A 27,103-nucleotide genomic window follows, 5' to 3' on the forward strand; every position below is an offset into this window, starting at 1 on the left:
CCTTATTCCTTGAACTTAAACATCTGGTTTGTATCTACTGGCTATATAAAGCAGAACAAGCTTCAAAGAATACCATGTATTCATCAGGCCTGAACCCACAGTGACCCTTGGTGTTAGAGTCATGACATGTCTGCCACCCGCATTTTTACCTGGTTTTCCAGGGAGACTTACTAGCTCCTTTCAGGCCATACTATCTCATGGCTACAGTCTTGGGAACCACACAGCGTGGTCCCTGACAAATGTCTAAGGCCATTAGTGAGCTGCAGTCCAGGAATGACACAGGCATGGGGGGAGGGCACCTGACATGAGGGGAGGGTCAAGAGAGGAGAATTCCAGCCCTGGGATGTGGGGACATTTCTATGTTGCTCTGAGGAGGGACCACCTGCAGACACATCCTTCTTCCTATTGATTCCACAGCCTTGGAAACTTGGCCCTGGGCCCCTGCTCACTCCTGCAAAGCCCTGTTAAGACCTAGAACTCATTGCCCACGTAAGTCTTGAATTTGGAAACCTTAGTCAGAGTGTTCACCATGTCATGAACATTCCCCTACGTCATGGCCCTGGACAGACCTCTCTGCACAAGTGAAGATATTGGTTCAAAGCTCTTACCTGGGACCTGAGTCCAGTCGTCATAACTAACTTTGGCCCATGGGTTTCACCCAAGTCTCCTTTTCGGACTGTCAGGAGGCCTGTGAGGCAGGATTGGAGGAGGCCATTATCCCTCTTCAACATTAAGGGAAGGAACCTGCCAAGATGTTCATCAGGGAGGAGCGTGAGTGAGCTCCTGATTCTGGGCCCTTTTGACCAAGGCTTCATAGGTAGTAATTACTCTGTCTGAGGGCTTGTGTTGCTGAGAAACAGAGCTGACAGCTCTGGATCCTGAGGGAAAGGGGAGGCTCCATGTGGGAGGGGAGGACAGAGGTTGGGGACCTGAGAGCACCAGAGATGAGTCCACTTCATGCTTCCAGCTCTCTAGCACACCCTGCTATCTCCTCTGATCCTAAGCTCTGGTGCATTTGTGTGGTACAGTGTGGTGTTGTGACCCAATCTGTGGGGTCTGGGGTCATCCTCCTAACAGGCAGAGCCTCGTCCCCTCCCCTCCTACAGTCCCTAAGGTCCAGGGCACACGACTTACTCCCTGTCCAGGAAGGAGGGAGATCAAAGGAGGAGGCTGGGTTTCTGTGCCCTGCCCCTTTCTAGAAATGAATTTCCTACAAGTGCCAGCATGCAACTCCCAAGTTTCTAGGGCAACACAAAGGTCTGCAACTCGGCCCCTCCCCTATTTCTGGGGATGGGGTCCTGGTTTCCCCATTTACCTTGTTACAGTGTGAAAGGGCACACACAGGAGTAACTGCCCAGGATTGTCTCTATGTAAGCATCAAGCATCTGTGCATGTGAGCCTGTACTCAGCCTGGGTTTTTCCCATTGTCTGAAGCCAGTAGGGTCACTCCCTGGCCCTTCTCACCCCCCTGGAATGCTGTGGTGAGGGCACATGTGCATTGCTGATCACCCAGAATTCCAAGTTCCCATTGTCCTATGCTCTCTGATCATGGCCACCAAACCTTTTGCACCACCTAATATCAGGGGACCTGCCAAACATCCTACTCAGGATGCTCCCAGCTCCCTTTCCTGCTCTATATCTGTCAAGTACTTAATGCCCACCATGTCCTTCCTTAAAGCAAGGCTGAACTAGCCCAGGAGGCCAGGGGACTGGAATGGGAGATCCTGGCTGCAGGTACAGGGTCGGGGAGAAGCCCCTTGGGGAGGCAGAAGGAGACACCTCCACCACAGGCAGAGTGGTGTCTGGAAATGTCTGTGTATGCATTCAGACCCCTAGGTTAGGAATGGCTAGGTTTGGACAGGAGGAGAACCAGTGTTTGGAACCAGCAAGAGAACAGGGCTGGGCTGAGAGAGGCTGATGGAGGAACACAAAGGAACATATCCCAGAGTTGGAGGACCAGAACCCACTTGGTCACTAAATGTGGCAGGGTTGAAGAAGCTCCTCTGCACTTAAGGTAGCTGACCAGAAATGCAGGGCACTACCAGGGACTTTTCTGTGGGGAAAACATTGCCAGCTGTTTGCTGGCATCCTCTCTGATGGGCCATAGGTGTCTGCCCACCTGGGCTCTCCCAATCTCTCCTGGACAGCTGTCTCCTCTCTGGGCTCTGAGGTGTTGGGTCCTGGTACCTCAGAGCAGATATTATCTCCCTGCTTCTTCTTGTGTCTCTTCCCTCGCTTTTCTACAACCAGCTCCTCCCAAGGTGTATGACATTGTGAACTGTATTCCGGGAAGGAAGAGAGAAGGAGAGGGTGTGAGATTGACAAATGGGTATACAGGAAACACACAGAAGGGAACTGGGAACACAGACTGATGGCAGTCACTAGGGACTCATTAGGCAGAATGACAGCTCACAAGGTGTCTATGGTCTAATCCCTGCAAGATGTGACTATGTCCTCTTTTATTTGAGTGAATCCATGTAATCACAAGTATCCTCATAAGAGAGAAGGCAATGTGAGGACAGAAGCAGAGAGACATTGAAGGTTCTGTTTTATTTGTGCACAGAGAATGGCTCCAGGAGACAGGGAATGTGATAAGGCAGATCTAGATGCTGGAAAAACCAAGACAGAAATTTTCTTCTAGAGCCCTGGAGGTGGCATGGCCCTACCAACACCTTGGTGGTGATCTTATGAAACACATTTCAGACTTAAGAATCTAGATGCTAAGAGAAAATTTGTGGTGTGCTATGTCACTGAGGCTATAGTAGTTTATTCTAGCATGTAAAGGAAACTATACAGGGAAGACAAGCAGGCAGAAAGTGAAAATGACAGGTTAGACGGGCAGTCAGAGGACCAGAGGAAGAGGTCAGGTAGAATGGCATGTGGGAAGCAGGACTTGGTTTGATAGACAGAAGATGGCCTCATGGAACAGGGAGACAGGACGGCAGGAAGGAGATCTTCAGAGCTTGCTCTTGTCCCAAAATGGATTAGAGGAGCTTCCTGAGCTGCAGGTGGATTCCATTCTTGGAACACAAAACAACTCTTGGTACTGGGATGGGGACTCTAAATGGATCCACTGCCAGCTCAAAGCGAAGCAAGGTCAATGCCACGGCCACCTTCATCTCCTTCATGGCAAAATTCTTCCCAATGCAGTTCCTGGATCAGGGAGGAGAAATGAGATGAGAAGTAGCCTCAAAAACTGTTCTGAGTTGGGCAGCCATTGGCCATGGAGCCCTTGCTAGGAGCAGGGCATTTGATGTGACTCAATCCAATCCCCTTTGCTTTTAGGACACTCACACTTCTATCCCTCTGGTCTTGTTTCACATTGTGTACTTCAACTTTCACAAAGACCATTTCTCTATTAGGAGTAGTTTCTAACTACTACTTCCATACTCAGCAGGCATGAAATCCTAGTAGAGGAAGGTCATTGCACTAACTCACCAAGTGAAGTCAAGTGAATGATTGAAAAGTTAATTAATTTGTTTTCTCCTACCACAACAAATTTCTGATTTTACCATGTGGAGGCCAGGTCAGGGTGTGATCTGGAGTGGGATGGGTCACACTCTTAGGTCCTCACTATATAGGGAGACAACAGTGACCTACATCCTCACAGAGAAGGAAAGACGAGTTTGTGTAAGGAAACCCAAATGGCAGCAAGGAAGCTGCAGGGGCAACCAGGGATTAGTGACATTCAGCCAGTTGCACCATCTGCCTTCCAATGAATGGTCCAGACTCCTTCCTCTCCCTAATCACTTCAGTCCACCAGATTCTGTAGCCTTTCTGTCCTATTGTAGAAATGTCCATCCTTGACATTCATCAGTCTCCGACCTGGACTTCTCTGTCTCCTGACTCCCCTCCTCTGTGCACTGAAGCCCCTTCCATGCCCCCATCATAAGTAGAACATGTCCAAATGCTTCAGCTGGCATTTAACCCCCATGGGTTGTTTCACTCACCTCTCACCTGTCCAGCTTCACTTCCTAGGAGAGCTCATGCTGTTGAATCACAGAGGCCCTCCCTCCACCCCTGCCTACCACATGCTTAAGGTTAAATCCAAGGCCATTCTGACCTCATACCCTTGCCGCCTGTATCTCTTCTTCTCCAGACCCCCAAGGCACCATCAGTGTTTTATTCAAGGATACATTACAGTCCAATGCCCAGGACAGTGCAGGAAACATAGAACATTCAACACTCTGCTCACAGTGAATGAGTGAGTGAAGGAAAGAAGGAATGAATAAAGTGTCTTCAGTAGAAGGTTGTTTCTTGATTGGGAACACCTGGAGACAGGGACAGTGTCTTTCCCAATTTCCTGGCACAAGACTTTGCAAACAGAGCCGTAATGAAGAAAAACATTCATACTCAAATTAAGTTAATTGAATTGTAAAAGGAAATGAAAATAGGGAAAAAAGAAACTACGAGTTCTGAACTAGGAATTGAGCTGCCTTATTCTCTCCTGCCCTCTTGTGGCAGGCCTATGACTTGCAGCTATGGTGTAGGGGGAAAAGACAATCCTGGGAGAAACCAAAGGCCAGAGCCAATCAACCCCCTGGAAGAACGATTTGTTTAGAGCCTATTCTGTGCAAGTTGATTCACTTGAAGAATGACCAAAAAGCTTGTTGCTGAGCCAAGTACAAAGGTTAAAGGCGTTACTATTTTACAGGAAGATTTCTTTAGTCTGCAGATTTTCCAACAGCAGCCCTTCTGGGGTGTAATTGTCCAGCTCAACAGCTATTTCAAGGATGCTTTATATTTTACACACCAGGAACCTTTCAAATGCTGTGTGTCATATACAAAGTCATGGGTTCTCTCTCAAAAGGAGTGACTGTCCTTAGTTTTATGCTTTTTGCTAACATTGGACTGTGCAGATGTGGGAGTTCTGTAAATAACCCCACTTTGCATAAACAATTTTGTCAACTGGAGAAGCAGTGATGCATATGTGAATATTAATGTGCAGTTGATCTTTTGTGGGGGTAGATTGCAAAAGCAAGGGGGGATACGTTGGTATAAAACCTTGCTGTGCACCATTCATGAGCAGGGCTTGAACCATGGAGACAGGGATGTGGCTGGAAATCTGAACACAAGCAAATATCACAGATACAGTGAGTGGCAGATCACTGATGTAGGCAAGACAGTGGCTGCCCTGCCCTGTGAGAAGAGAGGAAAAATTCTCTTTTTGATGGTACTGGTAACTGAGGAAAGCCGGTGGAAGTTTAATTTTTATGAAAAATTTTACCTTTGAGAAGTTGTATTCCTGAAGGGAGAAAGACACCGGAATAACTGAAGTTTAGAAGAACAACTGACACTGAATTGTGGGTGGCAAATAGGGGAAGGATCTGTTTGAAGAGTTTCAGACCAATATAAGCCTCTCTGTTTTTGCAGTGTAACCCAGCAAAGGTTTGAGTGCATAGTAATATTCACATAACCATGACAACTTGTTCAGTTGGCAAAATTCTTTGTATGAAGTGTGATTTATGTACAATAGTTCCACTGTCTACATAGCCCAACATTGGCAAAAATAATAAAAGTAAAGACAATGAACTGCTTAGGAGAAAATCAGTGGGTAAAGTGTCTGCATGGTGGCCTGAAATGTCATGTTTGTTTCATACATATAGATAAGTGCTGCCTTCACAACACAGCAGTATACAAGTGCATATGTATGGGCACCAGATATGAAAGTAGGAGGTCACAGACATTGGGCTTTGCATGTGGTGGTGGGCCCTCCCCAAGTACAGGATGCCTCACCTCGATCCTCCTGAGAAGGGCAGGAAAGCATGGCTGTGTAGATCAGAACCTGGTGCAAAACGGGAAGGGTCAAACACCTGCAGAAAGAGCACCAGGGTCAGGACAGGTAGGGTAAACCCCTCCTTTCAATGCAAGAGGACACAGGACTCCTGGGGCTGGAAACTGGAGGAGGTGTTGGCCTAGAGAAGTCAGCCCATCCTCCCTCCCACAGCCATCCTACCTCTGGGTTGGGCCACACCTTCGGATTGTGGTGAAGACCATAAAAAGAAAGTGAGAGTTTGATTCCTGTAGGGCAGGGAGAAGAGAGAAGACTGATCATACACATGAGACTAGGGGGCATGTGAATGCCTCAAAACTCGGGAGCTGCAGTGAGTGTCAGAGTGGAATGATCCTATAGCAATACTGGAGGGCAGACATGGCAAAGCACATGTGCACACATTAAGAGTAGATAACCATGTCCCAGGACTGAGAAGCAAGACAGAATTGAAGGCTTACTTTCTGGAGCAACTCAAGATAAAACTCACATTTATCAAGTGCCCTCCATGGGCTTTTGGGGATTATCTAATAACTCATTCAGTCCTCACAGCAGCCCTCCAAGGAGGGCATTCATGTTCCCATTGTTCAGATAAAGCACCTGAGTTTCAGTGAGGCTGAGCACATTGCCTATGATCACACAGCTAGGATGTGGCAGGGTTGGGATTCAGGCCGAAGGTGAACCATGAGGTGGCCTCCACAATGGCAGGATCTCAGATCTGATCAACATCTGCTCTCTGCCATTAAAGTGAGGGCTCCTGGGAGACTGGACCATCTGACTCATGGCAGTGGATTTGCTGATCTTCCCTCTCTGCCTAGAGCCCGGAGGAAAGAAACCACATGTACCCCTTCCCCTGTCTAATGTCTGGGCAAATCTCATGTTGCAGAAAAATAGTTTTAGAGTGAAATTCTGGAAGCTGCATCCAGAGTCCAACATCTCCTTGTGAAAAACATGCCATGGACTGAATCATTATTATGTTATCTGGTATGTGTAGAGTGATTTGCATTTGTCACAGAGGAATTATGCATGCATTACATCAAATACAGAGGATGTTCAAATAGATGTGATAATGTAGACAGAATTGCGCCTAGAGTCTTACAACTTGGAGCTGGGACTGGAGAATGGAGTGTTAGAATCATAGAACATCAGTGCTATCAAATGGAATTACTGTGGTATCATCAAACCATGGATTCTAAATGTGATGGGATGCTAGACTAGAGAATGATAGCAGCTTGGGATTCCATTCATGTGAGATGTCAGATTTGAGATGAACCTATTGAGGTAAATGCACTGATGTGATTTATTCTCTATGATTAGAAGGGGGGGGACTGGTGTTGTGGTCAAACTGTATGACAGGCATTTCATATTCCTAATATAAACTACAAAGTAAATTTATACTTAATGATGAAGAAACAAGACCAGAGAGGTCAGGACTACTCTAGGACACGTGGATCTGATCTGCCAAGTGCTCTTGCAGAGTGCCCAGTTTAGTGAGTGTGGTGAAGTTCAGACCTCTGGGTAAGGAGCGTCCATCAGGGAAGGTGATGGGCTTGTTGAGCTCTCTTCCAACAAATGGTACAGGCGGATAGAGTCGCAGTGCCTCCTTGATGCACATGGTGGTATAGGGCATCTGATCCAGCTGATCCCTGAAATGAAAGCAGCCCAACCTGAGGGTAGGCAGGGCCCAGGGGGACCCAGGCATCTTGTCTAGCTGAGTGGGCAGGGCACTCCCATGTCCTGAATGCTCACCAGGTGATGGAGGCATCATGCCCCAGGAGGCTCTGGATCTCTTTGCGGCACCTGTGCTGATGCTCGGGGTGTGCAGCCAGAGAGTAGAGGATCCAGGAGATGCCACTGGCTGTGGTGTCATGGCCCTCAAACATGAATGTGTCCACCTCGGCACGGACGTCCTTGTCAGGCAAGCAGCTCCCATTCTCCATCTGGGGAAGGCACAGCAAGAGTGCAGGGTTTGTTCCTTCTTCTGTCCCTTTGGGTGAAGCCTCAGGCCCCTCCCACACACTCACTCTGGCAAAGAGGAGGATGTCCAGGAAGTCCAAGTGCTTCTTTCTCTTGACCTCCTTCATCTCTCCCTCCTCTTGCAGATGTGCCTTCCTCAACTTGATCACTCGGTCTGTCCCAGCAAACAGTGGACCCCAGACAGAGTTCTGGGCTTTGGGCATCCAGGAACAGCAACTCATAGAGGACCCACCTTCCCCCAACCCTTTTCCAGTCTGGGTGCCATGAATCAGAATGAGTGTGGGAGTTGGGGTGCACATCAGGATGGAGAGCTTGATCACCATCTGATTGGAAGTGAGGCCTCTGCTCAACAGCACACCCATGGAGTAGGGTCTGCCTGAATGCCACTTGCAGGGGGACATCACCAGTTGGTGACACTCATCAATCCCAGCACAAGCCCTGGTACTCCACCACCCCAGTTCCCAAGCCATACACCAGGAGAGTACCCAGTGTGGGTGTGTTGCATCTCCCGAAGAGCAGCAGGGGGCTCTTTCTGAAGGTCAGGGCCAGTTCCTTTGAGATGTGCCTCATGAGGGAGGGGAACAGCCCTGGAGGTGGACCCAACCTGTGTGCTGATGGGCGAGCTGGCAGGCCCAGTGGTTCCTGCGGCCCTCAGGAGTCAACCCATAGATGATGTCATTCTGGTAGAAGAAACTCCTCAGTCGAGAATGAATGAGGTTTTTTATATCCTCAATGGCCTGGAGGTAGGACTGGGAGTTCCTGAGGGAGAGATACAAAAAAGACTGGGTATTGAGAGTCCTCTGTTTTTGGGGTTCTAGGTGGGAATTTTCACAAACATTTGGGATAGGTGGCACTGAGGTATTCATTGCTTCTGTCTTATGGCCCTTGAGACCCTCAGTCCTTTAGAAGTGGTATGAACAAGGAGGGAAGATGGTGGTGAGATAGGTGGGAGCAGAGTCCACTTCCCCCTGTGCATGGGTGGAACACCGAGCTGATCTTCTGAGGAATAGACTGAACAGCCAACGGTCCCAGCATAGATGAAGATTGGAGGCCAAAACTGGAGTACATTGAAAAAACCAGACACTAAGGAGAGTGCTTTGGGTAATACTGTTTCTAGGACCACTGCGGTTCCAAGGCAGCTGCAGCCTTAGGCCCAATGCCCACTGGGTCTGTCACAGGATTCTTGGGAGAGAGCCAGGTCAATGGGTCCTTCCCCTGCCAAAGAAGGTTTGAGCAGCACCAGGATGGACCTGGATGATTGAAGTTGCTAGGGAGAATAGGGATGAAGTGGCAAACACACAGTGGCAGTGTGCACCCATTGAAACTCTGGATGCCAGTGGGGAAGAGGTGGTCTGTGGTGGCCTCTGACCTGGATAATCCCTAGTGTGATTGGAGAGTTGGGGTGTGTGAGAGGCCAGGCACTTGTTTAGAGTGGCAGACTTGAATAAGAGGAATTTTTCAAGAACAAAAAGAAAAAAAGGGGGCACTCAGTGGCTGCTTAGGGAATTATCCTGTAGCAGCTACCCCTGCCTCCCCTGGCTGTCCCCCTGTGGCCTCAGCAGCCTCATATGTGGGCCCACCTCTGCTGTCAGGATACTGACTGCATCTCTATCCCCTGTTGCAGAGGTGAAGGGTGCCCAACCATGCCCGTGAACCCAGTGGTGTGCCACCGACCCAGCCACCATCCATGACCCTGTAGCTGCCACATTAACAGTGGAGGCTGGCTTGTGCCCGACACCACCTTCAGGCAACTGGACTCCCACTGGAGCAGTGGAGGCCGAGACCTCATGCCCACAGCTTAGGAAAGAGTGCCCCTGACCCTGCTGCCCAGAGGCACCTTGTGCCCGACCCCACTGCCCTGTGCCAGCATCCTCAATGGCAGGCATGACCAGAGTACCTGCCCTGCAGGGCCATCTGGCTCTCTGTAAAGAGGAAGGTAGAGACACCTCTGAAAAGGGAAGCAGCAAGGATCAGGGAGTCAGTTATCCCCAGAGAGACTTAACCCAGTGTGGGGGCTGAACTACCCTGAAGGGTCTCTGAGAGTCCTTAGTATCTAGGACAGCAAAAAGCGAGAAGGTAGTGTATGAGTTTCCCCTAATTGGGGCACCTCAAGGACAGTCCAACTGGTGGACTGAAGGCATAGGCCCGGCTCAGAGGGACACTGAGGGCCTGGAAGTGAACTGAGGAACTGGGCTGGAGGCTGGACAACTGCAAAGAGTGTGGCTCAGGCCTGGCCTCCATCCCTGCAAAACCACAGGTAGGGAGAAAAGGAAAATCAGTCCCCCCTCAGCCTGTTGCAACCAGGAAGACCAGCAGAACTGGCTTGCTAGTTGAAAGCCAGCAGGATGCTTTTTAAAAAAATTCCTTCTTCCTTATTTCCTTTTATTTTTATTCTCACAAGTGAGACAATAAAACCTGGAGCTGTGAGAAAAGCAGAGTTAGACCCAAAGGCGGGACATTCCAACAGTTGAGACACTGAGACAAATTTCACTTTGCTACTCCAGAGAAGTTGGAAGTTATTGTATATTTGTATTATTATTTTTCCTTATTTGTACATCTTTTATTTTATTAGAATTTTTAAATTTCTCTTCTTTTTGTTTAGTTTTCTTCATTTGGTTTGTTAAATTGCATGGTTTGACTGGTTTCCCTTGTTAGCTCTTTCACAGTGTATTTTTAATTTCCTGTCTTTCACTCATTTGTGTTCCAATAGCACACTACTCTAGGTATTGTACTTCTTATTCTTGTTATTCAGATCACATAGATTCTGTCATATGATTGTTGCTCTACTACTATTGCAAGTAATTGCTGTTCTAAACAATTGTGAATATTACAAACCACCCCTTCTGGATCTTAGCTCACTTCACTGTTTCTGGAACTTTATTACTGTTGTGGTTAACTCTATTCTCTCACCCACTACACCTCTTTTCAATCCTGTACTCTCACTTTATCTCATAATCTGATCTCCTACAAGCTCACTGCATTATAAATCCAACTCCAAATCCTCCCCCCACCCCCTAAAAAGAGTCTTATCTTTTTTTCCACCCTTTCTAAAAAGTGGCTATTTGGGGGCAATTTTATGGTTAACACTATAGATATCGAAAGGATCTCCTATCTTTTCTTTATGGGTTGGTACTTTAAATACCATAGAATACACTCCCACCATCTTAAATCATTTTGCATTCCCCTTCCAACTAATCACAAAAAACGTAGGTTGGAGCTGTGAGCACCAGTACACCAGCTGGAAGAGGAAACATACCAACAAAGGACCCACCAACAGATAACAACAGAAGAAGGTGAAGGAGGGATTGAAAGACACATTACCCTCAACCCAGGACTGACCTGGAAATACAAGTAAATGGTGGCGAATTTACCCAGAACAAACAATTGAACAAGAGCAAGAGAGAAGCCTCAAAACCTTGCACACACAGAAGAACCAGCTTCAAAACAACCTGTCCACATCTCTACAACAGAATACAAGGAGTGGTAGATGGAGTGACCCTCAGTTCACCAGCTGGAGGGAAGAACCCACCAAAGAAAGACCCAATAACAACCAAAACCCAAAGATATACAAAGAGCCAACATAAACAACAACCCAAGAGCAGCAAGCTCAGGAGATCAAGGAGACTACACCACTGAATCTCACAGGTCTTCTACCAAAGAAGTTCACACCATACACCCAGGGAGTCAGAAGAGATCAATTTAAGAAGCAGAGGCTAACAAGGAGAGTCTCACAAACAATGGGAAGACAAAGAAACAATCCCCAAATGAAAGGAAAGGAGGAAGCCTCAGAAAGAAAGCTAAATGAAATAGAGGCAACTCAACTATCAGATATTGAGTTCAAAGCAATGGTTATCAGGAAGCTCAATGAGCTCAGAGAGAATTACCAAAAACTACAGGGAAACTACAATGAACTCACTGCAAACTATATCAGCATGAAAAAGGAAATAGAAACTATCAATACTGGTGAAGAGAAAATGAAGAATACAATTTCTGAACTGAAGAACACAGTAGAAAGAATCAAAAGCAGCCTCGATGAAGTAGAGGATTGGATAAGTGTGCTGAAGGACAAGGTAGAAAAAAGCACCCAGAAAGATCAAGAAAAGTAAAAGAGGCTCAGAAGGAATGAGGAGGGGTTAAGAGAAATGCAAGACAACATGAAAGATAATAATATCCACAAAATAGGGATACCAGAAGGAGAAGAAGAAGAGCAAGGGATAGAAAACCTGTTCGAAAAAGTAATGATGGAAAATTTCCCCAATTTGATGAGAGAAAAAGTCACAAAAATCCAGGAAACACAGGGAGTCCCAATCAAAATGAACCCAAAGAAGCCCTCTTCAAGGCACATCATAATTAAAATGGCAAAATTCCAAGACAAAGAAAGAATCTTGAAGGCAGCAAGGAAAAAAAGAAGTAACATACAAGGGAGCACTGATAAGACTAGCAGCTGACTTCTCAATGGAAACCTCCAAGCCAGAAGGGAATGGCAAGAAATATTCCAAGTAATGAGAATCAAGGGCCTGCAATTGAGACTACTCTTTCCAGCAAGGCTCCCAATTAAAATGGAAGGTCAAATAAGGAGGTCCCCAACAAAAGAAGCCTCAAAGAATATAACTCCTTCTAACCAGCTCTGCAAGAGATGCTACAGGGTCTGCTTGAAGAACAGGTAGAAAAACAGTGAGAGAGAGAGAGAGGAACACAGGTATGAAAAAAATGGCAATGAGTAAATACTTATCAATAATAACCTTAAATGAAATGGATTACATACCACAATCAAAAGACATAGAATAGCTGAATGGATAAGAAATCATGACCCACCCATATGCTACCTATAAGAGACTCACCTCAGAACAAAGGACATACATAGACTGAAGTGAAGGGGTGGAAAGAAATATTCCAAGCAAATGAACAGGGAAAAAAAGCTGGGGTGGCACTACTCATATCAGAGAAAATAGACTTCAAAATAAGAGCCATAAAAAAGACCCAGAAGGTCACTTGATAATACTCAAGGGAAGAATCCATTAAGAAGACATAAACATTGTAAATATATATGCACCCAACATAGGAGTGCCCAAATATATAAAGAAAATCTTGGAGCACTTCAAGAAAGATATCGAAAGCAACACAATTATAGTAGAGGATGTTAACACCTCACTGTCAAAAACAAACAGATCTTCCAAGCAAAGTATCAACAAAGATATTGTGGCATTGAATAATGCCCTAGATCAAATGGACTTAACTGATATACATATAGAGCCCTCCATCCCAAAGAAGCAAAATACACATTCTTTTCAAATGCACATGAAATATTTTCAAAGATAGACCACATGATAGGACACAAAACAAGCCTCAACAAGTTCAAGAAAATTTAAATCATATCAAGGATTTTCTCCAACCACAAGGGACTGAAACTAGAAACCAACCTGGGGGAAAAAACCCAAAACACTGAAGCTCATGGAGATTGAATAGCATGCTATTAAACAATAAATGGGTCAATAATGAGATTAAGGAAGAATCGAAAAGTTTCTGGAAACAAGTAAAAATGAATGCACAACAATCCCAAACTTATGGGACACAAAGAAGGCAATCCTGAGAAGTAAGTTCATAGTGTTACAGGCCTATCCAAAAAAGATAGAAACATTTCAAAAAACACCCTAACCCTATGCATACAAGAACCCAGGGCACAACAACAAAGACAGCCCAGAGCAAGCAGAAGGAAAGAAATGCCATGATCAGAACAAAATTAAATGATGTAGAGATGAAAAGCACAATTCTGAGGATCAATAAATCTAGGAGTTGGTTTTTTGAGAAAATAAACAAAATTGACAAGTCTTTAAGCAGACTCATCAGGAAAAAAAGAGTGAGGACCCAAATAAAAACAATCAGAAGTGAAAGAGGAGAGATTACAACTGATACCACAGAAATACAAAGGACTGAAAGAAATTACTATGAAGAACTATATGCCAGGAGTCTGAAAACCTAGGTGACATGGACAAATTTCTAGAAAAATATGGTCTTCCAAAAGTGAATGAAGAAGAAGGAGGAAGCCTGAACAGACCAATACCAGGTGAAGAAATTGAAGCAGTAATCAAAAAGCTTCCAACACAGGAAAGTTTTGAATGGGACAGTTTCACAAGAGAATTTTACAAAGCATTTAAGGAAGAACTAACCCCTATCCTTCACAGACTATTCCAAAAAATGCAAGAAGATGGAAGACTCCCAAATTCTTGTTATGAAGCCAGCATCATCCTAATCCCAAACCAGATAAAGATATAATAAAGAAAGAAAAATTCAGGCAAATATCGCTGATGGACACATGTTGGGGACCGCCCTGCCTGGTCTCAGGAAGCTGTAACCACCCATGACTTAGGCTGAGTGAAAGACCTCTGGACCAGGGGCCACTAAGTAGACAAAACTTATTTCCCTGGCATGATCGGCAGTCAATAATGGGTAACAATTCTCTAAGAAAGAGAATGAACCTAAGACAGATGTGGTCACATGGGAATGCCCTGAGAGAAGGGGCTGTGGAAATGAAGGGGTGATCGACATTAACCCCTGCCCCCTTGGCTTTATCAAAACCTGAGTCTTTGTTCTTAGATGTGAGAATTCCAAGTCTCCTGGCTGCCTTTTTGTTAACTCAGGATAGCAGGGGTGGCCCAGACCAGAAACAGGGGACCCCCAGGGTGATCAGGCTTGGGACATAGAATATGCAAGATCCTGTGAGATCTGTGTGCTGGAGGATGTTATTAACTTGGAATTTGAAAGGCACAGATAGGAAACCAAAACTGCCCTTAGAGCCCTGTTAGATAAAACCCCAATCTCTGCCCAGAATCACAGCAGGGATTCTGTCTGCACCTTTGTAAGTCACCTACTTCTTTTGATCTTTTCTGCCAGACTGTGAATCCACAAACTAAGTCTGTTTTCTCAATAAAAATCTGCTTGGGTATGGACACGGTGTGCTCCCCATGAGAGGGAGTGGCCATGGTGCCCTCCAGGAGAGAGGGTGGCCAAGGCATTCCCCACGTGAGGAGTGGCCCTTCTGTTCCTATTACCACACAGGACCTGGTTGTCTCTGTGTATGTTTTTAGCATGTTTCAATGAGCATCCTCAGCCGAGATCAATACTGCTGGCTGGTATCCTCCACAGACATAGACACTAAAATCCTCAACAACATATTGGCAAACCACATTCAACAATATGTTATAAAGATCATACACCATGGTCAACTGGGATTCATCTCAGGAATGCAAGGATGGTACAATATTCACAAACCAATTAATGTAATACATCACACATACAAAATGAAGGACAAAAATCACATGATCATATCAGTCAATGTAGAAAAAGCATTTGCTAAGATACAGCACCTATTTATGTTAAAAACACTTAGCAAAGTGGAAATAGAGTGGGCATTCCTAATATAATAAAGGCCTTATATGAGAGACCTACAGCCACCATTAAACTCAATGGGCAAAAACTTAGATCCCACTAAGATCAGGAACAAGACAAGGATGTCTGCTTTCACCATTCCTATTCAACATAGTATTGGAGGTCTTAGCCATAGCATTCTGACAAGAAAAGGAAACGAAAGGCATCCATTCAGAAAGGTGGAAGCAAAACTGTCATTGTTTGCAGGTGGCATGATAGTGGTCATAGAAAATCTGATAGACACTACCAAAAAGCTGCTCGACCCAATAAGTGAATTTGGCAAAACAGCAGGATACAAAGTCTATATTCAGAAATCAAAGGCATTTTTGAACACCAATGTGGAGGATACCGGCCAGCAGTATCCATCCCTGCTGCAGATGCTCGTCAAAACACGAGAAAAACATACACAGGGACAACCAAGTCCTGTGAGGAAATAGGGACAAAACGGCCACTCTCTCTAGTGGAGAGTGCCCCGTTTTCCCACCCAAGCAGGTTTTTATTAAGAATACAGACACAGTTTGTGGATTAATAGTCTGGCAGGGAAGATGAAAAGGAATAGGTAATTTTCAAAGGGTCTGACAGAACCCCTGCTGGGAACTGGGCAAAGTTTGGGGTTTTATCACTATAGGACCTGAAAGGCTAGTCTTGTTTCCTGCCTGTGCCTTCATATTCTAATTCAATAACATCCTCCAGCAAGAAGATCTCACAGGATCTTGCATATTCTATGTCCCAGGCCTGATTACCCTGGGGGTCCACCGACTCTGGTCTGGGCTGCACCGCCCCTGTTATTTCTGCAGGCCTGAGTCAACAGAGGAGACAAAAGCAGCCAGGAGACTTGGAATTCTCACAACTAAGAACAAGGACTCAGGCTTTGACAAAGCCAAGGGGTCAGGGGTTGATGTCCATCACCCCTTCATTTCCACAGCCCCGAGTCTCTTCCCTGAGGCCTCCTCATGATCATGCCTGTCTTAGATAATTCCCTCCATGGGAAATCTTACCCAGCATTGGCTAACTTCTCAAGCATAGGAGGCCAGGCACAGACTAGGCAGTGTTCATGCCAGGGAAATAAGTTCTGTGGCTCCTGGTTCAGAGGTCTTTCACTCAGCCTAAGTCATGGGGGGTTAGAGCTTCCTGAAACCAGGCATGGTGGGCACCAACACACCAACAATGAAATATCAGAAACAGAAGCCAGGAAAAAATACCATTTGACATAGCAAAAAGAAAAATAAAGTACCTAAGAATAAGCCTAATCAAGGAGGTAAAAGACCTGTACTCAGAATACTCTACAATACTGAAGAAAGAAATTAAGGAAGACACAAACAAATGGAAGCATGTACCGTGTTCATGGACTGGAAGAATGAACATCAAAGTGTCCATACTACCCAAAACAATTTATAGATTCAATGCAATCCCTATTAAAGTTCCAATGACATATTTCACAGATACAGAACAAACATTTCAGAAATTTATATGGAACCATAAACAGTCCTAAATAGCTGCAGCAATTTTGAGAAAGTAGAGCAAAGTTGGAGGGATCACAATACCTGACATCAAAGTATAGTCCAAGGCCACTGTAATCAGAACAGCCTGGTGCTTGCATAAGAACAGACACATTCACCAATGGAACAGAACAGAGAGCCCAGAAATAAACCCAAGTCTGGATGGTCAATTAATATTTGACAAAGGGGGAAGAAGCATAAAATGGAGTAAAAATAGCCTCTTCAACAAATGGTGTTGGGAGATCTGGAGAGACACCTGCAGAAAAATGAAACTTGATCACCAACTTACACCATACACAAAAATAAATTCAAGGGCAATAAATGACTTAAATATAAGTTGTGACACCATGAAAATCCTAGACAAAAACAACAACAGGAATATTTCAGACATTCAACGCAGCAACATCTTCACTGATATTTCCCTTAAAGCAAGGGACATAAAGGAAAGAATAAACAAATGGGACCTCATCAAATTAAAAAGCTTCTGCATGGCTAAAGAAAAAAAACTGAAAAGAGAACCAACTATATGGGAAAACATATCTGCCAATGCTATCTAGGACAAGGGTTTGATCTCCAAAATATATAAAGAACTCACAAAACTCCACTCCAGGAAGACAAAAAGGACAATTAAAAAATCGGCAAAAGACTTCAACAGACACTTCTGCAAAGAGGACATACACAGGGCCCAGAGACATATAAAAAGGTGCTCAGCATCCCTAGCCATCAGAGAAATGCAAATTAAAACCACAATGTGGTACCACTTCACACAGGTCAGAATGGCCATCATCAACAAATCGACAAACAAGTGCTGGAGAGCATGAGGAGAAAAGGGAACCCTAGTGCACTGTTAGTGGGAATGCAGACTGCTGCAGCCACTGTGGAAAACAGTATGGAATTTCCTCACAAAACTAAAAATGGAACTGCCTTTTGATGCAGCAATTCCACTGCTGGGATTATATCCTAAGAACCCTGAAACACCAATCCAAAAGAACCTATGCACCCCAATGTTCATAGCAGCCCAATTTGCAATAGCCAAGTGCTGGAAGCAACTGAAGTGCCCATCAGTAAATGAATGGTTGAAGAAACCATGGTACATTTACACAATGGAATACTATGCAGCAGAGAGAAAGAAGGAGCTCCTACCCCTTGCAACAGAATGGGTGGAACTGGAGATCATTATGCTAAGTGAAATAAGCCAGGCAGTGGGGGACAAATATCATATGATCTCACCTTTAATGGGAATATTATCAACAAAAGAAAAAAGCAAGCAAAATATAACCAGAAACTAGAAATTAAGAAGAATCTAACAGTAAACAGAGGGGAGGGGGAAGGGTATAATGGGGGGAAGGGGTTTCAGAAAGTACTTACTAGAAAGGACACATGGACCAAACCAAAGGGGAGGGTGGAAGCAAGGGAGGGAGGTGGGTTTGACTTGGTTGGGGGGGAAATGGTGGGGGTAAAATGCAGACAACTGTAATTGAACAACAACAATATAATTAAAACAAACAAACAAACAAACAAAGAAATGATATGAACAACCAGGAATGAACCTGTGCCAGAGATCAGGGATCTGTGGCTGGGTCAAGATTTGGTCTGGACTGCAATTTGTCCATGGTCAGCAGCTCTGGACAGATTCTTGCTTTTTGAACTTGTGAGCATCGCACCTGCCTGAACTGCCTCTCCACTGAGTCCATATCAATTAATAGAAACAAAACCCCAGCACCTGAAGAATCATGACAGACCTGTCTGTCTGGATGCTGCCTTGCTGGCTGAAGGCACACTTCATGATGGTGTCCAGGGTCATCAAGGAGACGTGTTCAAAGATCTCCAGATGGGAGTCCTGGCTGATGAGCTCCTCCCATTTGTCCTGTAGTGGGAGGGGGACATTGATCCAAGTCTACTGCCCCAGAGGGCCTCAGCTGACAAAGCAAGTTTGTCTGTCTCTCTCCAGACACCTGTTTGGTATCCTTCACTTTCCAGAACAGAGGCATTACAGCACATTTAGACTGTAATGCAAATGATGATAAAGTTAGAGCTATATTCTCACAACCTTTGATTATAAAATTAAAGACATATTCTCATAATGGCTTGAAATATTTTTGAAATTTAGAAATACGTTATGGTAATCACCTTTAGGCAGACCAGAAAACATTGTTTCTCAGGAGACAAAGAAGGAATTTTGTGTGGGGTTAAGCTAGACCTGAGGGACACGTGGTGCCCTTTAACTCTAGGTAGCAAATATGTCAAGGCAAGAGGAAACCTAAGTGGCCAATACTAGGGCTCTGAAGGAAGGGACACCAGGGACTTTAATTCTTTTCATTCATGAAATGAGCACAGCTGTTGAGATCAGAGACCAGGTAACATGTGATGCAATGGCAGGACCTGGCTTCTGTGAGTGAGATGTAATCTCCATTCCCTTACATGCAGTGACTCAATTTCATATTGAAGCCTGTGCTCCAAACCAGGGTCCACCTGAATGTCATCCTGGGATGTCCACTCTGTCACTGAAGCTTTCACTGCTCAGGTGTGCTGGTGGCAGTTTGTCTTATTGTGAAGAGGAAGGACTGTTCCTCTAGTCCACTGTGCTAAAGACGTGGAGGTGAGAGGTGAATAAATCCTGTTCCTTCCATGACCCTCCTTTCCGTTGGCAGTAACCAAAGTCATGTGGATTTAAGCTGGTGCCTAGGTACCTCCTGTCCCATCCACTTTGGGAAGCTCTGTCACATGGTAAGTTCTGATTGGCTGATTTATTCTGGTTGGCTCTATCTGATGGATGTCCCAAGGCTCCATACATCCTAGAGTGGACCATGTGAGTTGTGCTGTGAGTCAGTGTGTGCAGATGAGAAAGGGATGGACTTACCAGCATCACTTGGACAGAGTCCGCCATGATTGTCACATAGGGCTTGAGGATGTCATAATGGAAGGCTGGGGTCAGCATCCGCCGGTGCTGGAACCACGTCTGTCCATTCAACAGGAGCAAACCACACCCTGGCCACAGATAGGTGTGTGGGGGTGGGGGTATGGAATCAGAAGGATGACTGGGGGCAATTTGGAAGGAACCAGGGATGTCAGAAGAAGGTACATCATGGGCAAAGGAAGGAAAGGCCAGTGTATTTCAGGAATGTGAATTTCCCAAAGTGGAAGGTAAATGGGATATTACTATGACAGCTGTGAGTTAAAGGGTGAGATAGAGTAGGGGGGCTGGTAATAGAAGATTGTATGTAAATGTCACTCTGAAAACATTGAAGAGCACTGAGAGGTGAAGGGAAGAAGCTGAGTTTCAGAGAGGCTCTTACCACGACCTAGAAGCAGTGAGGTTTTATTAGAAGAGAAATAAGGCTTGATTCATTGATGATGGTAGTGATATGGTGCTGGTTACCTGTTGTTCTCTGTGAGCCAAAGATACAGCTCTTGGTAAGGCAGGTGGACCCCACAGTATTGGTTGGACATACTTACCAATCCATGGAGCCAGGAATCTGTACATATCTTGTGTCTTTGGGTCTGAAACGTAATAAAAAGGAATTATAAGAAACTGGATGGATTCAAACAAGGCTGGTATCCCACAGGAGGCAGCTGTGGTCCAGACCATGGGCTGCCATGTCTTCCTGAGATTGTCAGCTGGCAGTTTGTCTCCCACCTGCCTCCCAACTCCAAGTCTCTGTGTCCTTATAGTTGCTGTGAGCTCAGGAAGGCAGACTCAGTGTCCCAGCAGCAGAATGTCCACAGGATTAGGATGGTCAATCAGCCAGAAATATAGGCACTATCCCCAGTGCCACAGAAAACACAGAAGTCTATGGTCTTCCTGCAGTTTGTGGGGGCTTCACATCTCCAGGACAGGCAACAATTAGGAGTGGGAAACCAAAGTCAGGGTTGATAGAAATTGTTTTTCAGATCTGGGGATTTTATATAACAGATCATCTCAATCTGATTAAAAGAGAAAGGAGGAAAGGAAGAAAGGAAGGATGGAAGGAAGAAAGGAAGGAAGGAAGGAAGAAAGAAGAAAGGAAGAAAGGAAAGAAGGAAACAACAAAAAATAAAGAAGTTAGAAGAGATATTGTCCCAGCAGGCTGTTTAAGCATTCAGTTAGAGCAGATATTGTTGACCTTAAGCTGGCTTGTGGTGTGCGACAGTGGTTGGTAGAGGGTCCAGAGAATTCTGGCAGAACTAAAGTCTCCAATGGAATTTCACAACACAGAGAGAAGAGCTGCTCCATACACAATTCAGGTTTCACTCTCACCTGATCTTCCTAGGATCACCTTCATGTAGTCAGGGTCATAAACCAGGAATATGACATTGCTCCCCCACAGCCAGCGAGGACAGGCACATGGAAATTTCTCTACCCTTTTTTTAAGCTGTTGTAGCTCCTGGTCATTCTGGAACTATAAGGAAAGGAAAGACAAATCAACAAAACCTTTCTCTTTAGGTCTAGTGCTTGGAGTGGTGAAGGGTAAAACAGCTGCAGGGATAAAATTCCGGATCTATCAGCTGTGATTAGGAGCTTGGAACTGGTCCTAATGAACCAGGCTGTGATCCGGATTCTTGCTCTTCATCAAGACATGATCTAAGGTCAGGTTGTGGCTTCTAGTTGAGCCCTCACTCAAAACTGCCCTTAGACAGTTGCACAAAGTATGTGCCTCATAATTGTTCAGTTATGGACTGAATGGTGCACATAGCATTTTCACAGAGTTATGTTTGAGTTATTTGTTGAATTTTGTCCCTTTCAAATTCATATGTTGAAAGGTGTAATTCCTAGTATGTCAGAATGTGACTTAATTTCAAGATAGGGTCTTTATATTAGTAATTAAGTTAAAATGTGGTCATTAGAGTGAGCCCTGATCCACTATAACTGTCTTTATGAAAAGGGGAAGTGTGGACAGAGAAACTATCAGTCACAGGAGGAAGATGATATGAAGAGACATGTGAAGAAAATTGTGGTTTACTATCCAAGGAGAGAGGCCTTGAGCACATGGTTTCTTCATAGTCTTCAGAAGGTGCCAACCCTACAAATATCTAGATTTTGAACTTCAAGTCTCGAGAACTGTGAGTCACTCCATTTTGCTGTTTTAGTACCCCATTTGTTAAGCACCCTAACAAAGCAGTACAATTGTGTGATGATCAATGCACACCTGTGAGTGGGGATGGATTATTACATTCTCCTGTTTCACTGAAGCATGAAGAAACCTTGAAGGCTGTGCCCAGGAGAGCCAATTTACACCCAAGCTTGCCAACCCCAGTGATCCCACAGCAACGTGGGTGTCTCTACTATCATATCTGAACTCAGTGTTCTAATTGCTCTGCCTGTGTTGGCAAACTTACCTTTAATATCTGTAATGTCTATCTTCTTAGAGCATGGTTTTAAGGAATTAAGGCTTATTTTTATAAGAATAAAAAAGTGAGAAGGAATGAACGGGCATGTGAAGGAGAGTGAATGGGTGAGTCTTGTTTAAAATTCTTGTTGCAAGTGACAGATATAATCTTGAGCAATGTATGAAAGAGAAAAGGAACAAAGAGAAGGTTGAGGACTCCAGGGTATTTCATAGAGCTTAGGGCAGGAGGCAGCCAGGGTGTGGAGGGGGCAGAACAGGGAACTGGAGAATGACCAGGATTGAGTCTCTCATTCTTCCTCTGTGCACATACATGCTTTCATTCTCTTACCAAGTGTTTACTGGAATCTACACAACAATTTTCTAGTAGCTGGCAGTATGGTCACAGATAAACAGACAACAGTCTCTGTCTTCATGGAGCTGAGGGCATGAGGAGGAAAGAGACTTGTACCCTTCCCAATTAGCTTCATTCTACCACATGTCATGTCTGAGAGGCACTGGGAATCCTATTGGAGATGGGATTGTAATATGGCCAAGGTGTTTACCTACTACAATGAACTGTGGCTGGGGTTGTATAGGGTATTCAGGGGCCCACCTTTGTGGGGAAAGAAATCTCAGAGCAGATGGGCTGCAAAGACATCCCAAAGGTTTTCTCTATAGTGATGAGCAAATACAGAAGTGAGTAGATGAGTAAATGGTTTCAGTCATTCACTTATTTCAGAACTATGTATTGAGCACTTTGTGTCAGTCATCATCCTAGTTCCTGGAGGTCTCTGCTCTCATGGACCTTATGTTTGAGTGTTGGTGCAGGTGTGGAGAAAATCCTTCAGCACAGTAACATGTCTTTTTGATTGCTTGGTACTCAAGCTTCCTGAAAATTCTGCTCCTGGGTGCTTTCTTTAGATCCCTTTGGGGACTGAGAGGAGCTACACTTTGTTGTGCTTTTCCATTCTTCTCTCTAGCCCATTTGAGCATCCACTAGTCTGTCTGCCCTCCTGTCCACCAGTTGGGAGTCCCAGGTGTCCCTGAGTGTCTGTGGCCAGATGGTGCCCATGGTGGTAGGGGTCACAAAACTGTAGGCAAATACCCAGTGTCCATCTGGCCCCTATGCTTTAGCCACTCCACCCAGGTGGTGCTGCCCTGGAGTTGTCCTCACCTGGCTGATCCTGGGAACTGCAGCCACAAAGCAATTTCTCCAAAGGGAGATACAAAGAGTGTAGATGGACAGGTAATGGTTTGGCCACACAAGCAATAGTCAGTTGTGGGCTCTGCTGAAATGGCAGGTATGCCTGTGTTGGTGGGAGGACATGGAAGGAAATGGGGCAGTTTGGGTTGTTTGAATTCCAAAGACATTAGTTTCCCTTTCTATGGTCCCTATTGGATTCTACTTAATGCAGAGAGGTTGTACCTTCCACATGGTTGTCCTTCTTAGGCATTAAAATTATTTTAAATTCATACAATTAGAGTGAATGTAATGGTGGCCCTTGACCTGTGCCATGCACAATACCGCCATTGTAATATCTCATTTGTGTGCTCTAAGTATCATTATCATCCACAAGTTACAGAGGAGTGATAGAGAAGACATTTGAAGTATATGGTAGAGCTGGGATGTGATTCTAGGTATCTTGGCAACAGAGCCCATAGGTTAACTGCCCACCTTGTCAGCTGTCATCTAGTCTGAAAGATTAGCTTCATGTGGATGGAACATCTGGCATTCAATTCATGACTTAGTCAATAACAGACATATTGAGTATCTGAAAATCTCAGGCAGCATTATAAGGCAAGGGAAATTTGGCTGCAAGAAACGTATTTGTTATGTAGATATGTAAATATTTGGTTTCTGAGTCTATATGTCATCTAAGACCCACAGTAATGGGAAAGTCACAGGAGGAAAGTGTATTGGTGACCTCCATCTAATCCTATCTTAGAAAGGTGAGAATTGCATCAACACAAGTCACAATTTCTCCAAATCAGCAAACAATCTGGAAATCATTAGTATCACATTTGCATGAACAAACTGGGCTTTGGCTGTCTCTCTGTGGTTGACATGAAGAGTTCCAATTTTTGGTTCCACTCTGCTGATAATAACTTGTCTGCATTTCTCCTCAGGCTTGTTCAATCCACAAACCTTAAGTTAGTCTCCCTCCATGCAGGCTCCTCACCTTGCTCTCAACCCTTCACCCAGGGACTAGTGCTAATAGAGCTGAATGGGTAGCACTGTCTGTCACCCAACCTGCAAGCTATGCCTTTCGTGTTAGTCCTCATAACTGAGTCAAGCCTCCCTTTGTGTCAGGCACTCTGCTGGGTCTGAGGGTACAGAAAGAGGGATGATATCCTCAGTCAAAAGGAGCTCACAGGGCAGGGGTTTGGGAATGAGAGCTGGAAGGGAAAGAGATTGTTTTTACTGGTGCAACTCAATGCCAGTACTCCTTACCTTGGACCATCCTGGAGGCCTTAGTGCTCATATGTGCCAGTACCTTGTCAGGGGTTTAGCACTGCCATCACCAGTCTGAAAAATCCCATAGTTGCAATCCAGCCAAGCTGGTGGCTCCCCTACTCTTAATTCTATCCACAGCAACCCTGTGGGTGAGCCTCTCTCCCTGTGACCTGACACCTTCTTTCTAAATCCCTGTATATCATCTCCACAGATTGTGAACCCCAACAGGCAGGGATCCATGAGACCCACGTTTATGCCCCAGGAGGCTTCAGGCCCAGCAGAGGGAATGGAAATGAGTGGACACAGGCAGGGAAGCATCTAGAAGTTCTGTTGTGTGATCATGTAGCAGGGAGACTCAGGAACAGCCATTGTACTCAAAGTGTTGGGCTGTCCAAATAGCCTGAAGGTCTACCTAAGGAAGGGGGATCTGACAGACTGAGGACACCAGCACCTTGGATGAGGAGCCATCACCTGAGGGGTAAACTGGGTTTTGTCCCCATGACCATGTGCTTCTCACACAACAAGACTTTGTCCCACAGACTTGCTGAGCATGACCGTGCTTGGCAATCCCCTGTCTTTGTTGCCTTCCCACTCCCCTATCCTGCTTGGTTTTACCTCCTGTTGGTGCCCAAACAGCCAGTGGGAAGGAGGACACAGGAACTGCTGGAGGACTTTGAGCAGCCACTGTCTGTGCAGGTAGAGCTGGGCTGCCTTGAGCAGCAGCAGAACCAGACCGAGCAGGAACGCTACATGCAGGATCCCAGAGATGCTGCCCAGGGCTCTGGTGGGGCTCAGCACAGACACACTCATGGTGCAGTGGCTTCTGGATGGCTGACTGTCCCTGACCACATAAGGCCAGTCTGGAAATATTGTCCCTCCCACCTGTGGGGACTAGGGAAGGTGGAGGGTGAAGGCAGGGCTTAGAGCCACCAGAGTTGAGTAACTGTGCTGGCTCCACCTTGGGGAATAGGAAGAAAAGGTTTTTTAGCTGACAGTGACAATGGTTGTGTACATTTCGTCTTTCCACCCATCTGTTTCCTAGAAAAAGTGTATAATGAGCATCTATTATGTGCCAGCCAGTATGCTGGGTGTTGTGACCCATCTGCAAGCAAAACACACATGAATCCTGAGTTCCAGAAATCAGTTAGTTCACCTCATGTTCTATGGGTGTGGTTATTTCCTTATTATTTTTATTCCAGAGATACAAAGTAGTTACAGATATGGAAAGTGGTCATTGAGAGTCATTGGGTTGGGGTTAGGATCCTCCTCTGTTGTCTCCAAAACTGCCCGCCTACCTGCATCAGAAGTTTTCCCATACTTGTCCTAGTCCACCTTTCAGTTATGATGCATGATGAATGTGCTGGTCGGTCTTGGACTCAGGAGATTCAGTTCCAGGTCTGGCCCACTGCATATGAAGTCAGCAACTGATACTCACTCAGCCTCAGTTTCTCCTTTTGTAGGTGGAAAATAATCTTTTTCTCAAGGATTGTCATAGGAATGCTCATTCATTCATTCATTCATTCAATCAGTCATTTGACACATATTTCTTAGAATACACATCTAGCACGTAAGGTCAGAAAAACGCTACAATAAAATATGATAAGGCCTTTACTGGAGGAATGAACGGTAGTGTGGGTCTACCCAGAGGAAGAGAAAACTAAAGGAAGAGAATGGGGGCTTCAGGAATGAGTAGGAGTTCACAAGGTGGAGAGTGTCAGAGAGGGGAATGGGCACTGAAACTGTCTTGGAGATCATCTATACAAGAGAAAGGCATGGGGAAGTTACTGTGTTTCTCTCACTGATTTTACAATTCTCTTCCCCAACATCAAACCCAAGGCCCATAATTTGAGTACTAAAAGTATATATATTTGGAGAAATTCCTTGGCAGCCAGCCTCCCAAGAGGCCCCATTTCCTCCTGACTTGCTTCTTTACTTGTCTACACTCTTACTCCCAACACCCTCCTCCCCTGCCCTACCTCGTGACAGGTGACTCTTCACACAACGAAAATTGTTTACTTTCTCCCCTAAACCCTGGGCTCCTATCCAGACTGAAACCAGACCATGTAACATTTTACACTGATTCCTCCCAACCTCCCCCCAGTTCTGCGGTTATTTTCCACCCCTCTGGCTCTAATCCCAGGGTACCTTGGACCCTGACTCTCCCTCACTTGGCTCAGCACTGGCTTTTCACCATCAGGATGAGGGGGCAGTAGTGGACTTTGTAGTCAGAAAGTCTGGGTGTAAATTTTGGATGTAACTCTTTCTTTCTCAGTCTGAGTCCTCTGTTTCTTCCACAGAAGCGGACTCATAATGCTTGGTGATAGCTAACATTTACTGAGCACTTACTACATTCTTGGCTCTGAGCAAAGGATTTATGATTCCTCCTATAACCATTCCATAAAATATTTTTTAAATCCCACAATTGCAGGTGAGCAAACAAGGGCACAGAGAGGTCAGCTGCCTGCCCAAGGTCACCCAGTTGGTAAGGGGTGGAGTCGGGGTTCACAGCCCAGCAGCCTGGCTTCAGAGATTTTGCTGTCAACCATTAGCATAAAGAGATGATTTGGGGGTTGAGAATTCAGACCTCACTTGGTGGTCTCCAAACTTCCCAGGATGCATGTCATGTTTGATGTGCTTTATCCAGTGTTTCCAAGTAGCAGATGAATATTTC

At 45.3% G+C, this 27,103-nt stretch overlaps 1 protein-coding gene across 2 annotated transcripts; it reads right to left on the minus strand.

The window, feature by feature from the left end:
• Nucleotides 1-2,531: 2,531 nt before the first annotated feature.
• On the minus strand, nucleotides 2,532-25,292 carry LOC123831612 (cytochrome P450 4A11). 2 transcript variants are annotated; one of them, XM_045858636.1, is made up of 12 exons: nucleotides 25,048-25,292; nucleotides 20,909-21,050; nucleotides 20,128-20,172; nucleotides 19,532-19,659; nucleotides 18,414-18,538; nucleotides 8,352-8,506; nucleotides 7,795-7,901; nucleotides 7,520-7,710; nucleotides 7,283-7,416; nucleotides 5,957-6,021; nucleotides 5,737-5,813; nucleotides 2,532-3,153 (listed from the first exon to the last, which is right to left on the minus strand). In XM_045858636.1, exons 1-12 carry the CDS (start codon nucleotides 25,240-25,242, stop codon nucleotides 2,985-2,987), a joined length of 1,533 nt encoding a protein of 510 aa, XP_045714592.1. In that variant the 5' UTR covers nucleotides 25,243-25,292; the 3' UTR covers nucleotides 2,532-2,984. The 2 variants fall into 2 exon arrangements, with proteins under 2 accessions (XP_045714592.1, XP_045714591.1); XM_045858635.1 differs by lacking the exon at nucleotides 25,048-25,292 and having other exon boundaries at nucleotides 7,795-7,940; nucleotides 20,909-21,046.
• Between the last annotated feature and the right edge of the window lie 1,811 nt (nucleotides 25,293-27,103).

This window comes from Phyllostomus hastatus, unplaced genomic scaffold (assembly GCF_019186645.2).
Source record: "Phyllostomus hastatus isolate PE091 unplaced genomic scaffold, TTU_PhHast_1.1 phas_scaffold_182, whole genome shotgun sequence".
NCBI lineage: Eukaryota > Metazoa > Chordata > Mammalia > Chiroptera > Phyllostomidae > Phyllostomus > Phyllostomus hastatus.